At 46.3% G+C, this 16,655-nt stretch overlaps 1 protein-coding gene across 6 annotated transcripts in view; it reads right to left on the bottom strand.

Annotated features, from left to right (window-relative positions):
• Positions 1-16,655, bottom strand: part of NT5M (5',3'-nucleotidase, mitochondrial) — a 39,965-nt gene that overhangs the window by 21,958 nt on the left and 1,352 nt on the right. For 5 of the 6 annotated variants that reach the window (XR_012028256.1, XM_072820840.1, XM_072820837.1 and 2 more), the window contains exons 2-3: positions 14,077-14,177; positions 1,704-1,764 (exon numbers count right to left, since the gene is read on the bottom strand). Coding sequence is in view for 5 of the 6 variants with exons in the window: in XM_072820840.1 (XP_072676941.1) it covers positions 1,704-1,764; positions 14,077-14,177 (162 nt within the window). In the remaining variant the exon portion in view is untranslated. Of the gene's footprint in view, positions 1-1,324; positions 1,498-1,703; positions 1,765-14,076; positions 14,178-16,655 lie in introns of all 6 variants that reach the window. The other variant, XM_072820841.1, reaches the window with a different exon arrangement.

Below are 16,655 nucleotides of genomic sequence, written 5' to 3'. Positions count from 1 at the left end.
AGGCAGATGTCAGATACCCTGAATGGGACACACAACTTGCTAATGTGCCAGGTATAAGGGTGACAGGTGTCACCAGGATGGCTCGCTGGCTTTCAGCCTCAGAGGCTGGTGGACAGTGCCAGTTTACGGAAAGAGGTGAGACAGACATGGGATGAGGGGATGTCAGTACCCAGGGACAGACACATCGGTTTGAGTTGTCTGGAGTTCAGAGGGCAGTCTCGGGCTGAACCTCTACAGGTGGGATGGCAGGCATCAGATGGAACCCGAATTTGCAGGAATGCATGGACAACAGCCATCTTATCACTCTCACTCCGATAAGCACTAGACAGTCACCCTGACTGCCCACTACAACCATAGCTGAAACAGCTGCTCTGGTTCAATAGTCCCTCACACTCAGGGGTGCACCTGGTGGATTTGTTAAAACACATTGGGCTGCTCCCTGGGTTTCTGACTCAGCAGGTCCCACGAAGGCTGGAAAACATCCACTTCTATCAAGTGTCTGGGGGTGTGGATCCCACTGGTCTGGGGACCCGACTTCAGATTGCTGTTCTCCTGATCACAGCAGACCAAGCCTTCAGTCCTAACTGGTGGTAAGTCAGTAACTCCCCTGAGTTCAGCTGGGACAACCAGGGAATGGGTGCAGGGACATACTATGAATGGTGGCTGCCAAGTGTCTCATACAACACCATCATTAACTTAAACAGTCAGCGTGAGTTACTGTTCCATTTAATGCACACCGAAAGCACTTAATGTTGGTGAACTGTGTACATTTTGTTTCTCATATGGAGTTGGAGAGGGAGAGATCATGTGAAGACACTTGAGAGAACTCACACCTGAAGTTCTGTGCTGAGTGAGTCTCCCCACCCCTAAGCAGGGGGTTCTGGGTCCCCAATCCCACCTTCCTGGACTTGGGAGGCTGCTCCCACCTCCCCTGAACCCACCTCTGGTGCGAATGCCCACATCCTGGGCAGCACATCTTCCCTATGGGTTTGGCAACCACAGGTTCCCAAATCCCAGAAAAGCCTCTGTTTTATGTAATTCTATTTCTTATCAATAAAGATGGGCAGCCCGGGTGGCTCAGCGGTTTAGCACCACCTTCGGCCCAGGTTGCGATCCTGGAGACCTGGGATTGAGTCCCACATCCGGCACCCTGCATGGAGCCTGCTTCTCCCTCTGCCTGTGTCTCTACCTCTCTCTCTCTCTCTCTCTCTCATGAATAAATAAAATATTAAAAAAATAAATAATAAAGATGATGACACAAGTATGCAGCAAAACACAATGTAATTGTTTTGCCTAAGACTTTGGTATAAATAAATTCACCCACCCTAACATTTGGGCTTGGGTTGCCTCCAGAGCCTCCTCCTACACATTTTCTCTCCTTGCCTCACACTTCAGAAACGATGCTTCACTACCAATGGGGTGGTCACCCTTCCAGAGAACTTCACCAGGCGCTGTGCAGAGAACGTGCTGGAATGTCAGACTGGTACTAGAGAAGGTCTTTGGGAGAGGAGAGCCAGGCAGGAGGAAGAAGAGGCTGAAACAAGGCCACCCCAGCTGCCAAAGCCTGCTGGTGAGAGTCCGCATGCATCCCCGGCCCCTCCCCCCGGTGTGCTGAGCGCCATCATCCCTTACCCGCGACATGAGGAATAAAGGTGAGAAGGGGCCAAACACCAGGCTTGCTGCAGGCCGGCTGCATATCTTACCTTCTCATAGGGACAGTACTTGTACATCTTGATGGGGCTCGTGCAGATGAAGACATGGGTGCTGTGAGAAAGAGGAAGGAGAGTCAGCCTGAGCCCTCACATCCACATGGCCTTTGTCACCCCTGACCACCCCGCCTCTCAGCTCAGCGGGCATCAGGCCTTCACCAGTCTGCACCCACTGTCCCGCACTGCTCTCCAAACCAGAGACACCCACCCTGTCCACAGCCCTGAGCAGCCATGTGTGACCTCTCCTCTGGCCCAACAACCAGCTCAGGGATGAGCATCCCACGGATGGCAACTCTGCATGGCCAGAGCCCAAGGCTTAGCTGGGCAAATCACTCGTCCTCTCCGGAATTTGAACACAGAAATACTGAGAAAAAGAAGTACTGGCAATGAGAGAGGCATTCAAACGTGCAGAGCAAGTTACTTGAGGGAAAATCAGGGCCTCATGCAATGCAAAGTAAAGAACCCCAGAGGGAGAAGCCTTCTGTAAAGTGAGCCTGCCAAGCCCTCTGGCAGAGGGGGGAGAGGGGAGCCCCGTTCTCTCAGCCAGGCTGAGCTCCCTGACCATGGGAGGGAGGCCCTTCAGAACGGCCAAGGACCACTCCCTCCCAGAGTCTGGGGCCCCAGACCCTCACCAACAGAGCCATCTATCTGGTCCCAAACATCCACAGAGGGCCGCCCTCTGAGCCTCATCAACCCGAGTCTGTGGAGGATCAGATCTCCCTGGCTCCTTGGCTCTTTGGCAAACTAGTCCCGAGAGTCCTACCTACCTACCTGCCAGGTCCCTGGGAAGAAAGCACATGCCTTCTAGTGACCCCGGGTCTCAGCCCTCTGGGCGCAGCCTCTGCCAGCCTCACCAGCCTCACCCCTCCCACCCATGTGCAGGGTCAGTCCCCAAGGTCCTCAGCCTCTCCTCCGTGTCCTCTGGCCTCCTGCCTGCACCAGAGGGCCTCACAGGGGAACTCCACCTCCCCTGTGTGCCTGGGAGTGAAAGCTGTTTTTTCCTCACACCCCACCTGCTACAGAGACAAAAGGTGAGGAGGGTCTTCCTCACCCTCCACTGTCACTTCCAGACCTTTCCTCCGTTACAGGGGGCAGTTAGTTAGACCCTAGCAGGATGCCTTGAGGCTGGCAGAGAGGAAGTCATGGTCAACTAGGAGGAAAGAAGGGCCGTCCGGGCAGCACTCCACAACAAAACCACCAGAAGCCGATCAATCCAGACAGGCCCAAGATGGCTGACAGAGCACTGCTCCTTCATCGTGCCGCATCCCCATACTGACAGGAGACCCCCAACCACATGAGGAAGAGAAAGCACGTAACCCGCATTCCTAGGGGAGACCACACTGCTTCCAAGAAATCCCCTCCTCAAGTAGTGAATATTCCACCCCCTTGTTAACAACTGTCAACAAAGGACAGAACCCACAGCCCACCGGGCACAGATCTCCCTCAAGCTCGCCTGCTCTCACATCTCCCGAGTCCACTTTCACCTCAACAAATTTTCCTGCCTGTGTACTGCTCATGCGCTGTGTTGTGTCTGTCCTTGAATTCCTCCTCAAGGAGACCAAGAGATCATTTGGACGGGCTAGGTGGAGGCCTCAGGGCCCAAGGTCTCCCCAGTCCACCCAGTGACTCCTTCAAAATCTGTGACTCAGTGAAGCTGGGGCTGACAGCCACCCGCCTACTGTCCTGCTCTGCTGCTGTCACCTTCTGCCTGCCCAGGTGCTGTCCCTCATGCCCTCCCCAGCCCAAGGGCTCACCACCAGGCCTCCATCCCACCCCATCATCAACTTCAGTGACCACAACACATACACACACACACAGACACACACACATACGGACCCAGACCCACCGTCCCAGTTATAACCAGCTCACCTCCATCCCACCTCCAACACCCTTGGAGTGTGTCATCCCTTTGCTCAATCCTTCAGCCTCAGCAAGACAGCTACCCCCCTCATGCTCCACACGCTTTTGTCACCCCTGGCCACCTTCCTCCCTGAGGCCCCTCTGGCCCTGCTGCCATTTCCCTGCCAGTCTCTCTCTCCCTCCACCTGGGCCCAGAAAGAACCTGAATCTCCAGCTTCTTCCACCAGCACCCAAGCAACCAGATAATGCTGGAGGAAAAAAAACACAACTCAAATAATTGGTTTGGCCATTTTCATCTTAAATTCAGAACTACAACCCCAAGGCACTGGTGCGGTTGCCAGGCAGCCTTTCCCCAGGGCCCTGGGTATGCTCATGTTACTGCTCCCCGAGACAGCGGTCACACACTACCTCATGTCCTCAGACTTCTCCGCTCTGAGATTCCGTCTTCTCATCATGGAATCTAGAAGGGTGCCTGTGTTCAAACTGCCTTCTCCGTTTCAAATGCATGGGAGGAACAGGCATCCTGCCCTCCTCTCCAGGCAAGCCCTGCATTTTTCCTCGGATTCCATCTCCTAATCTTCACAAGGAGGTATCACCCTGCCACATTCCCTTTTCCTGGACTCCTCTTCCATACCCTCATTCAAACATGTTCTGCTCCATCTCATCTTAAAACACAAACACACACACACACACACACACACACACGGCCTTGACCTCACACCCACTCCCACGACCTCCCATCTCTCTGCTCCCGCTACATCTAACAAGTGGCCTGCACCCACAGACCCCACATCCTTACCTCCTGTGCATGCTTCAATCCACCCCAACCTGGAGTCCATCCATTCCACTCCCCAAAAAGTGCCTGTCATCAACCAGGACCCTCATGTCACCGTGTCCAATGTACCGCCCACTCTCCTCCTCTTGCTCACCAGCACCCGAATGGCCTGTCCTCCTCTGTGACAGTGCCTGTCCTGGCATGCCTGCCAGTCATCGGCCACCCAGCACAAGCGCCCAGCCTCTCTTGTGATCCAGACCCTCAGAGGCTCTTCACCTACACTCCCTGCTCAATGACTGTCATGCAGGGTTTGATGCACCACCTTTATGCAGTTGCCCCCAACTTTGCCTCCACCATCCAGCTCTCTCCCCCGAGTGCCCAGCTTACATCCTTCATGGCCTGAATATCTCCATGTGGACATCTCACCAGCATCTCAAACTCCGTTTTTTCACAATGGCACATGTGGTTCTCTCCACTCCCTGAACCTGTTCCTTCCCCCGTTGATGGCACTACTATATAGCTCTAGTCACTCAAGCCAAAAACCTGAAAGGTACCCATTTCCCTTCCCTTCCCCTAAACCCCAAAATTCATCCCCAGGCCTATGGGTTCTTCCTCCAAAGTGTGCCTCATTCCATCAACTTCCCTCCTCAGTCATCACCCTGGTCTCAAGCATTGCCACTTTTTTTTTTTTAAGATTATATTTATTTACTCATGAAAGACACAGAGAAAGAGAGGCAGAGGCACAGGCAGAGGGAGAAGCAGGCTCCATCCAGGGAGCCCGATGCACGACTCAATCCCAGACCTCCAGGATCACATCCTGGGCCAAAGGCGGCGCTAAACCCCTGGGCCACCGGGGCTGCCCTCACTTCCACTTTTTAACTGTGTCACCACAACCACCTCTGATGGTTCCTCAACTTCCAATTCTGCCACTGCCAAGCCTTTCTGCACCCAGCATCCAGACTATTTTTTTAATATTTTATTTTTATTTATTTCCTTGAGAGTGAGAGAAAGACCGAGTAAACAGGGAAAGGGGCAGAGGGGGAGGGAGGAGGAGAGAGAATCTGAAATAGACTTAGCACTGAGCACGTCTGACACAGGGCTTGATCTCATGACCCTGAGATCATGACCTGAGCAGAACCAGGAGTCAGACACTTAACTGACTGAGCCACCTGGTACCCCTGCACTGATTATTTTTCAACAGCTTCATTGAGGTATAATTGATATGTAATAAACTACACAAGTACAATGTGATAAATTACATGTGAAACATAGATCATCACAATTAATAACTACCCCCAAAAAAGTTTCCTGGTACCCTATCATCTCTCCACATGCCTCTCCTTGTCCCTACCCCACCCCTGGGCCCTAGGCAACCACTGATCTGCTTTCTGTCATCACAGATTAGAATGTATTTTCCAGAATTTTATGTAAATGGAAACAGAGTATGTACTCTTTTTTGTCTGGCTTCTTTCATCCAGTAAAGTTATTTCTGGTACTCACTCATGTTATTTTTTTTTTTTTTAGAGCAGGCTGATTTTTTAAAAAAACAGCTTCACTGAGATAGAATCCTTAAACCATTAACAGCTGCCCATCTTCAGCTTATAATCCACTGAATGTTACTATATTTACAGAGGTTGACAACAAACACCAGAACATTTTCATGCCCCCGAAAGGAAATTTGTGTCCATGAGCAATAATTACTCTATATTCTGCCTGTGGCCCTAGGAAGCCACCAACCTCCTTCCTATCTGTGGATTTGCCTGTTCTGGATATCTCACATAAATGGAATCCTGTAACACACGGTCTATTGTTACTGGCCTCCTTCACTTAGCAAAGCGTTTCCCAGGGTCACCCACATTGTAGAATGTATCCATGCTTCATGCCTTTTAATTGCTGAGTAATATTCCATTGGATGTTGATGGATGGACCTCATTTGTTTGCCCATGTTAGCAGCTGATGGACATAGGGGTTGTCTCCACCTTTTGGCTATCATGAACCATTCTGCTGGGAACATTCATGCACAAGTTTTTGTGTGGACATCTATTTTCATCTCTCTCAAGTATACCCAGGAATGCAATTGCTGGGTCATACCGTAACTCCACATTTACCATTTTGAGGAAATGTCTTCTCAAGTGTTTTCCACAGCAGCTGCACCATCTTCCAATCCCACCAGCAGTGACAAGGGTTCCAAATGCTCTACATCCTCAGTAACACAATTTGTCCTTTTTTCTTTTTCTTTATGATAGTCATTCTAGTGGATGTGAAGTGGTACCTCATTGTGGTTTTGATTTGCATTTCACCACAGACTAATGATATTGGAGCAAATTTTCATGCATTCATTGGCCATTTGCATATCTTTTTTTGGAGAAATGCCTGCCCAAACTTGTCACCCCAAGCCCATGTTTTTAAAACCTAAGTTAAATCATATCATTCTCTGTTCAATCTGATCCTCCACCAGAGTATCATCTTTCCCTTCCCCATCACACTCTCTGAATTCTAGCCCTACTGGTCTCCTTCAAAATGTTACTTAACTAAGCGAAATCCTTGCCTACCTCAGGGCCTTTGCACCCTGGCTTCTTACTAACTAGTTTGTTTTTCACATGCAGCTCTGAAGTCAAATGTCCTCAGAGAAACCTTTCCTCAGAGAAAGGTTTCCACCCCACCTGAAGGAGCCCTTTCCCCATTTAGTCTCAAACACATAGCCTGTTATTTCCTTCACCAAACTCACTGCAAGCTAACATCATTTTTCTTTTTACTGATCCTCCTCTCCACCATAATAAAAACTCTTGGAGACTGGAGACCTTATTTGTTATTTACAAAACTATCCCCAGTGCTAGCACAGTGCCAGGTATCTATGAAGTGACACATAACACATCTGTTTAGTGAAGGAATGGATACACTGCCTCCTATGTCAGGCCCCTCAACTACAGGCATGCTACCAACACTGACTCCATCTTTGGCCCTCCATCTTGTTCATGCCCACGCAATGACTCCCTTTGGGAGTACACTTCCTAGGCCCCTAGGAGATTAACACATGCCCTGACTAGAGTGGGAGAAGGCCTGTCCTGAGCTTCCCTAAAGTTGTTTAGAAAACTAGTAGAGATAACATAGTTTCCTCCCCTCTTCTGGCACTCAGATGGCACCATGAGGTCTGTAAAGTGTTAGACCCTTTGACCTTACCATAGTGCCCTCTGTACATCCCCTTGCCTAAAAAAATCTATGGCTTGGGATTGGGACTTTGCAAAGAATAGCTGTGCAGCTCTGCATCATCATCTGCCTGACACCTGAATAAAACTTAGTAAAGAGTACAGGGTCCTTGGTCTCGAAGTACCTTCTCAGTTTGGAGGATGCTGTACTGTTCCCCCTTCGCCTTCTAACAGTAGGTATTGAAAGTCATGTGTAAACACAGGTGCAAGCACATATAAACTCATCCTTCTAAATGAGCGGTGTTAAGTCATCCCCCTATGATGTCGAATACTTGTTTTGGCAAACAGCACTACCTCTTAATACACGTTTTGGAGTTACACATAAGATAACAACTATGGGGGAAAGATCTGTATGAAAGAAAACTCAAGCAAAGACACCAAAATATAAGAAAGTGTTGGTTTCAATGATGAGATTATAAATGACCTATATTTTAATTTTCCAAAATTAACCAAGAGCTTTATTTTTTTTTAAGCAAGCATTTTTCTGCTTTCTCTTAGGGACAGATTTCTGAAGCTAAGTACAGTCCCATCAGAAAATACTCACTGCTTTAGACATCATGAGTTCCTTTTATTCAACATACATTAAAATCCATCATATTCTAAGCACTAGGGAGATTCTGATAGGACTCATTTATTTGCTGGCATTGACTCCAAGCAGTTTTGGCTATTTTTACATGTCAAATGCCCCTTTCAAGGATAAGTCATGTCGACTGAGAGTATTGTAAATGAAATATACTGAGCTAGTTGTTATGGGGGGAACATCTGCAAAAAGGATACTATCTAAGTATCCATCACTAAGTATCTATCAAATTTAAATACAGAGAACAGACTGGGGTTTGCCAGAGGAGAGGCAGATGGGGGGGGGTGGAATGGATGAAATGGACAAAGGGGATTAAGAATACAATTATGGGGGGGGACATCCAACTCTCTTGGTTTCCCATCAGATCATGATCAGGGTCATGACTTCAGGGATGTCAGGTGAAGCCCTGCATCAGGCTCTGCACTCTGCAGGGAGTCAGCTTGGGGTCTCTCTCCCTCTGCCCCTTCCCCCACTTATGCCTAAGCACTCTCTTGCTCTCTCAAATAAATAGATAAATCTTCAAAAAACAAAAGAATACATTTATCATAATGACCCTAAATATTGTATACAAATGTTGAATAATTTTTAAAAATGTTGAATAATTATGTGGTTCACTTGAAACTAACATAACACTTACGTAATTATACCTTAATAAAAATTGTTTTAAAATGCATATGGCTTGGATTCAGCTAGCCCACTACTGTGCAGAAATATTTGCACATGTACATCCACACTCACTAGCTGGGATATACAAGAAGAAATAAGAACCAGTGTGTCTGTGTGGAAATCATTACACACATGATGGTATACAGTATACAATAAAATACCATGCAGTAGTTAAAGTAAGACAGTTTGAAAGAAATAATAAAAGACAGTTTGATGGTGTTGTTATGGAAACGTATATTATATTGCTAACGTATATTATATTGCTAAGTAAAAAAGAGAAAGCAGAATATAGAGGACCACAACCCTTTTTTTTTTAAGATTTTATTTATTTATTCATGATAGGCATAGAGAGAGAGAGAGAGGCAGAGACACAGGCAGAGGGAGAAGCAGGCTCCATGCAGGGAGCCCAAAATGGTACTCGATCCCGGGTCTCCAGGATCAGGCCCTGGGCCGAATGTGGCGCCAAACCACTAAGCCACCTGGGCTGCCCCACAATCCTATTTTATAAATAACAATTATCATGTGAATGTTTATTCAGCAGATGCCTGAATATGTTCTGTATGCCAGGCAGCATTGTAGGAACCCAGACAATCCCTGACCTCAGGGAGCTGACACTTCAAAGAGAAAGGGACAAACACAGACACATGACTTCAGCTGACTTGTAGCCAGAGGAATGTGGCCAAATGACTAGGTGGGGACAGTGGCCTCCTTAGCTACAGCAGTATGGCCTCTCTGAGGAGGTGACATGCAAGGTGCTCAGAGTTGAAGGACTCAAAACAGTGTGGCCACGCCAGGTACCAGCAGAGAAACATTTCCAAAGTGTATATTAGAAACAAAGGCTAGGGGATCCCTGGGTGGCTCAGCGGTTTAGCGCCTGCCTTTGGGCCAGGGCGCGATCGTGGAGTCCCGGGATCGAGTCCCAGGTCAGGCTCCCGGTATGGAGCCTGATTCTCCCCCCTCCTGTGTCTCTGCCTCTCTCTCTCTCTCTCTCTCTCTCTCTCTCTCTCTCATAAATAAATAAATAAATCTTTAAAAAAAAAAAAAGAAAAGAAACAAAGGCTATAAGATCAGAAGCAAGCTTGGTGCACCCACAGGGCAGAAGACAAGTCAGTGTGCTTGGAAAAGAGATCAGAGGGTGGCACGGCTGGGTCACAGACCACCTCACAGGCCTGGCTGAGTTGGGGTTTTGTTTCTGAGCAATAAAAAGCCGAAAGAGAGTTTCAGGAGGGGACCAACATTAGCAGAATTTGCTTTATGAACATTAGTCTGGGGCAGCTCCAGTGGCCCAGCAGTTTAGCGCCGCCTTCGGCCCGGGGTGTGATCCTGGAGACATCGGGCTCCCTGCACGGAGCCTGCTTCTCCCTCTGCCTGTCTCTCTCTCTCTCTCTCTCTCTGTCATGAATAAATAAATAAAATCTTTTTTTAAAAAAAGGAATATTAGTCTGGCTGCCAGGTAGAACATATAAACTTGCAAAACTATATACAAATAAGTATGTAAATGTATTTTAAAAGGTCTGGAAGCCTGCATCCCAAGTTGTTAACTGGTACACAAAGAGTGGGATTGAGGGAGACGTACATGGGGACAAAGGGACAAAATGGGCAACTCACATTTCTTCATTTACGTGCACACGCCATTAGAGTTTTTCATTAAGAATATACTTGTGTATTACTGGATAAGGGGTGGTCGCCCCTGAAGATATTCCAAGGAGGCTCTTCAGGATGTGATGTGATTCCCAGGGAGGCACAGTCTCCTGCTCAGTGCTACTGCAGCCAGGACACAGCATGCCAGGGAGGCTGCTTCAGGACAGAGGGCAGATGAGGTGTTTGCTCACTGTTCCCCTCCTACCTGAAACCCCTTTGCCTTCTCCACCTGGCACATAGATCCCTTTTCATTTTTCAGGATGACAGCTCAAGTGTCACTGCCTCCCTGGGGAGTATTAGCCCTGCTTAGATCCATTCAAACATCTACCGTGTCACTTTTAGAATGACATTGTAGTCATTTGTTTCCTAGTGAACTCCTTGAAGGCAAGCGGTCTCTCATCTGCTTCTGTATCTGCAGCATGTGGTACAGGGCCTAGCATGTAGCAGGTGCCTCACAAATATTCTTTAAGTAACATTTTAAATCTTGGCCTTTGTATGCTTCAGCACTAAACACAAAGCTATCCACTTAGTTACTGACTAGACCCCTTTCTCTGTCCACACTGGGGCATTGGCTGACCTTGGGAATCTACGCCGTTAAGAGCCAAAATGGAGGCAAAAGACCTACGGTATGGTCTAGACTTGCATTTTCACAAAAGCATTAACAGGGAAGCTGTGGGAAAAAGTGTTCCAGACTAGAATACATATGAAAAAAAGCTTCATCCTCTGCTACCCCAGTGAAGAGTCACCACGCATATTAGCAAAACAGAAGCCCTTCAAAGTCCTTCTTAATCCAATGTTCCTCACACTGTTTTGGTTAAAGAACGCTTTTCTGTTGCATACCTATTAAATCTTGCAGAATAATAACAATAGCAGCTAACATTTACTGAGTACCTACTATGTGCCACACGCTATACTTTCTCATTATCCTTATTTTACAGTTGAAGATACTGAGACCCAGAAAGCTTAATAACTTGTCCAATGTCTGAGAGTTAGATTCTAGAAAAGCCCGGGTTTGAGCCTGGGCAGTCTCACTCCAGTTAGGACCCAATCTTCACCACTATGCGATCTAGCACTCCAGAATAGAGTTGGCGGAATGTAGTCCAAGAAACACTGATCCAGACACAAATAGAGTTTTGAAAAGTTGCAGTGCAAAAACAAATATGCTTTGCCTCTCTAGGCTCTTCTTGCAGATGCAAGGAGTTATACAACAGTACTCCACTATAAATCAAGTTCAAATCATAAACCAGAATGAAATACACTACTCTGTACAACCTGACTCAAGTCTAAACATAAATTACCAAACGAGTCTGTCTACAATTCAACTCAAACTCTTAAGCATTTTTCATTCCTCTGATGCCTATTTATCATGTCAGAACTTTGAACGCTGATTATTTTTGGAGGCATTTATATGGCACAATAAAGACCAATTCACAGTGTATGTTTGATTGGTCTTTCAGGTTGGTAGATTCTAGCAAAACTGTGACCAATAAAAGCATTTACAACCCTGGAAACAAATACTAACATTGATGGTCTGTTGATGTTTGCCAAGGAAGCCAAGACAATTCAATGGTGGGGGGACTCTTCAACAAATGGTTCTGAGAAGTCTATGTCCATATGCAAAAGAATGAGGTGGGATGCCTTCCCCTCATACTATATTCAAAAATTAGCTCAAGATGGATCAAAGCCCTAAATTTAAGAGTTAAAACTATAAAACTCATAGAAGACACAGGAGCAAGTCTTTGTGACCTCAGATTAGGCAAATGATCCTTAGACATGACACCAAAAACACAAATGACAAAAGAAAAACAGATAAATTGAACTATATCCACATTAAAACATTGGATTTCAAAGGACACCACCAAGAGACTAAAACAACAATCCAGAAGATGACAAAACACATTTGGAAATCATGTATCTGATAAGAGACTTATGATCTAAAATATATTAAGAACTCTTAAAAATTAGCAATAAAAAGATAACCAAATTGAAAAAAATTAGCAAAGGATTTAAATAAGTATTTCTCCAAAAAAAGATGACAAATGGCTAAAAAGCACCCAAGAAGATGCTCAAATCATTAGCCATCAGAGAAATGCAAATCAAAATCATGATGAGACATCCCTTCATACCCACTAGGACAGCTAGAATACAAAAGACCACAAGTGTTGGCAAGGGTGTGAAGTTGGAACCCTCATACCTTGCTAATGAGAATGTTAGATGGTACTGTTGCTTTGGAAAACAGCTTGGCGGTCCCCAAAATGTTAAACATGGATTTATTACCACATGACAGCGATTCTGCTCCTAGGTATATACAATCTACATATGAAAACATACAGCCACAAAAAAATTTGCTCATAAGCAATATTAATCTTAATACCTAAAAAACTGAAACAACCCAAGTGTCTACAACTGATGAACAGATAAAGAAAATATGGCATATCCATACTGGGGAATATTACTCAACAATGAAAGACAATGAGGTACTAGGATGGATATGAGCCTGAAAACACAATGTTGCATAAAAGAAGCCAATCACAAAAGACCACATAGTGTACTACATGAAATGTACATGAAATAAACAGTAAATGTCCAGCACAGGCAAATCTACAAAGCCCTAAAGTAGACAGTGCTTGCCTAAGGCTGCAGGGGAAGGAGAAGGAGGGGTAATGACTGCTAATCGGTATAGGGTTTCTGTTTGGAAGGATGAAAGTGTTCAGAAATTGACCATGGTAGGGAATGCACACTTCTGCAGACATACTGAAACCCACCAGATTGTACACTTTAAATGGGTGGACTGTATGTGAGTTCTATCTCAATATGGCTGTTGTTTTTCAAGTTCTCAGGGAAGCACATCATCTGTAACTGCTAATGGATTTTAGTGAACAGTTACGGAGGTTCAGCTCCCAGATGCAACCACTTCACTCAAACAAACCAGAAATATCTCACATAGTAGTACTCCTGCTGCTTCCTGCACTTCTTGTTAGGTCTCCTGTTAGACCTCTTTGTACTCCTTCCTCTCTTCCTTTTCAGCACTTACCACAATCTGGGGTATCTTTGCTTGTGAGATTCTTTAACGTCTACTCTCTGGCTGGGCTGTGAGCTCCATGAGGGCAGGACCATGTTTGTTCATCTCTGTATTACTGGTGTCCAGCAGCACCTAATAGAGTCAGTTCTCAACTATCTGCTGAAGAAATATATGTCTAGGGCACTTGGGTGGCTCAGTGGTTGAGCATCTACCTTTAGCTCAGGTCGTGATCCTGGTCCTGGGATCGAGTCCCACATCGGGCTCCCCGCAGGGAGCCTGCTTCTCCTTCTGCCGGTGTCTCTGCCTCTCTGTGTCTCTCATGAATAAATAAATAAAATCTTAAAAAAAAAAAAGTGCATGTCTACCACCCAGTCAACCAGATCCAAGTAGACTCAACATTTTCTCCTGTTACCAGATCAAAACACCATCAGTAGCTTACAAACTGAGTCTGTTTCACTCAGGGTGTTACCAGGTTGAATGTCAAAGAAATAAGCACCGGGCTGTACAGGGGTGAGGAGGGAGAGGGGAGGGAGGCAGAGGGCAGGAAGAGAAGCAAAAGAGTAGCAGAGGTACTGGCAGGAGGAAGGACAAATGCTCAGGTGGGAAGACAAACTTACTTTTCTAGGTTGGCCATCTGCTTCACAGCTTCTACAGCCCCTGGTAGAGGCTCCAGGTCAAGAAAGAAATTTTCTGATTCCCATATGCTAATGGCCTTCTCCTAAGAAGATGAGAGAGAAGTGGGTGACTTCCAGAATACTCAGCACCTTGCCTTACCACAGGGATGATGGCGCAGGTGGGAAGAGCTGTTGAAAAGAATGTGAGCTTCCCACCTTCCCCCCTCACATACCCAAAGACATACCCTGGGGAAGCCAGAGGATCACACAGAGCATGCGTGTGTTCCCCTCCTCTCCTGGAGATCTGACTTCTGCAAGGATCCAGCAGAGACCAGCTAAGGGGCGAGGGGCAATGGATTTTGAAGCCTGCTCTGCTTGAGGCCCAGCTAGAGCCATCAGGGCCAAAGGCAAGTCATCATGAATCATGCGCTTGCTTGATTCTAACAGCCAGAGGCATCGTAGAGGCTCTGAGGTTGGATCAGGTTTTATCATGGCACTAGAGTATTTAAATTCAAGAGCTGAAGGAACTCGGAGATTTTTTTTTTAAGATTTTATTTATTTATTCATGAAAGACACAAAGAGGAAGAAACACAGGCAGAGGGAGAAGCAGGTTCCATGCAGGGAGCCCAAGTGGTACTTGATCCCAGGACCTTGGGATCACACCCTGAGCCAAAAGCTCAACCACTGAGCCATCCCGACATCCTAAACTCAGTGATTGAGTACTGCTGTGCCATGTGTGATAAGGGGGTCAGGAAGGGCAGATGGAAGGTCAATTGAATAGAACTCCAGGTTCCTGACCTGTATCAACTAGGACAGCTCTTTTACCTGTTTTATGCATTGGTGTGTCAATAAGTACTTGGTTTGAAAAGCATTCTCCTGCTTCTAAAGTCTGAAAGCCAAAAATCCAGACCTTCATTTTTCATATAAGAAGATCAAGGCTCTGAATGGGGAAGGGATTTACTTAATATCACACAACGAAACACCATCTCCTAACTCCAAGGCTACATGTTTTTACCTTATGTCACTGGGCTAAAATCAAGTTTGCAGAATGCCACACTTTTCCAGGCCCAGAACAAAGGGAGGGAAGACAAACTCCGCCCTCCAAGGAACAAGAACCTAAATCCTATGTGCGCTGTTACAGAAGTGTCTCTGCCAGGTTAGAAGCTGCATACTCCAGAACCAGTGCCACTACCATGTCACACTCACAGGTGGAATACCCGGAGATCACACTGGCATTGTTCTTGTGCGCTGTGTGGGATGAAGCAAATGCGTACTGATTGCTAGTATCATCCCACGAGGGTAAGAATTACTATCCCCAGTTTGATAAGGAAACAGGCTTACAAAGAATTTTTTTTAAGGCCACTTATGGGTGATATTGCCAGAACTTGAATCACAGAGGCAGTATGGACCGGTGGAAACCACACTTAACGGAAGAGTAAGAAGTCCTGGCCTTGGCTGTGTGATATTGGACTAAGCACCTTACCTCAGTAATAAGCATCCCAGCATCCCCTCCCTCCTTCACTAAGGTTGGCCCTGAAACTCTGGTCAAGGCACTTCCTCTCTCTGGGCTGAGTTCCTCAACTGTCCTAACAGTGTAGGATTCTAAATCGGTTAAAATGAGCTTTGCCTTCCACCTCTGCCATGATCACCTCTCAGAGTCCTGCAAAGATCAAAGGGGATACACATAGAGTGGTATTTTGTAAAGCAAAAATGCCTACATAATTAAGGTGGGTTGGTTCATCATTTGTTTTCTGACTGTAGGTGCTGGGCAAGATCAGCCAAGGGGAGACCCAGGGATGTCCTGCTGTGAGCTATGCTGGGGACACAAGGCAGGTGTTCATTTATTAAAATCCCATTTCCTGCAATGTTCCCAGAAGCAAAATTCAGCAGTCACTTCCAGAGCACTGCCTTCTTAGCGTCCCAGGAGCTCTGTTCCTTTGCCTCATCCTTAGAAAATGGTAAAATTACCTCCTTAGATCTAGAGTCTGCACATCAGTACAAAAGGACTTGCAAGAACCACTGTCCTTTTCAGAGTTGGGATGGGCTTTACTTCCTTACCCCAAAACACTCCTGGGAGGAAATAAGGCACCCAGACTGCCAATACTGTGCACTGTCTATAAATGAACACCCACATCAATGTCTGTTACGGAGTCTGTTACTGAGGCTGCAAAAATAACTAGGGTATTCTCTCCCATTTGAAATTGGCAATCAGATATTAGAGCTGGGAGAAATAAAGAGAACTGGTGCTTCATTTTCTTTTTAATACCTGCCTCTCAAAATGGATCGTTGTCAAATTACCTTTTTTTAGTCAAAAGAAATGTCACTTGTTAGAGCAGGACAGAGAAGAGGACTTTGGAGTCAGGAAAGCTAAATATGGTTGGAAGGCAGACAGACTTGAGTTTAAATCCTAGCTGAGCCCCTTACTAGCTATGGGACTTGGGATAAACTTCCTCACCTGCACAATGAAGATAATAATGTCTACCTCATGTGGGAGACAAGGTAGCCAACCTATAGATACAAAATAGGCTGGGATCCCTGGGTGGCACAGCGGTTTAGCGCCTGTCTTTGGCCCAGGGCGCGAT

The sequence above is a fragment of the Canis lupus genome, chromosome 3 (assembly GCF_048164855.1).
Source record: "Canis lupus baileyi chromosome 3, mCanLup2.hap1, whole genome shotgun sequence".
NCBI lineage: Eukaryota > Metazoa > Chordata > Mammalia > Carnivora > Canidae > Canis > Canis lupus.
This window is presented reverse-complemented; position numbering and strand designations above follow the sequence as displayed.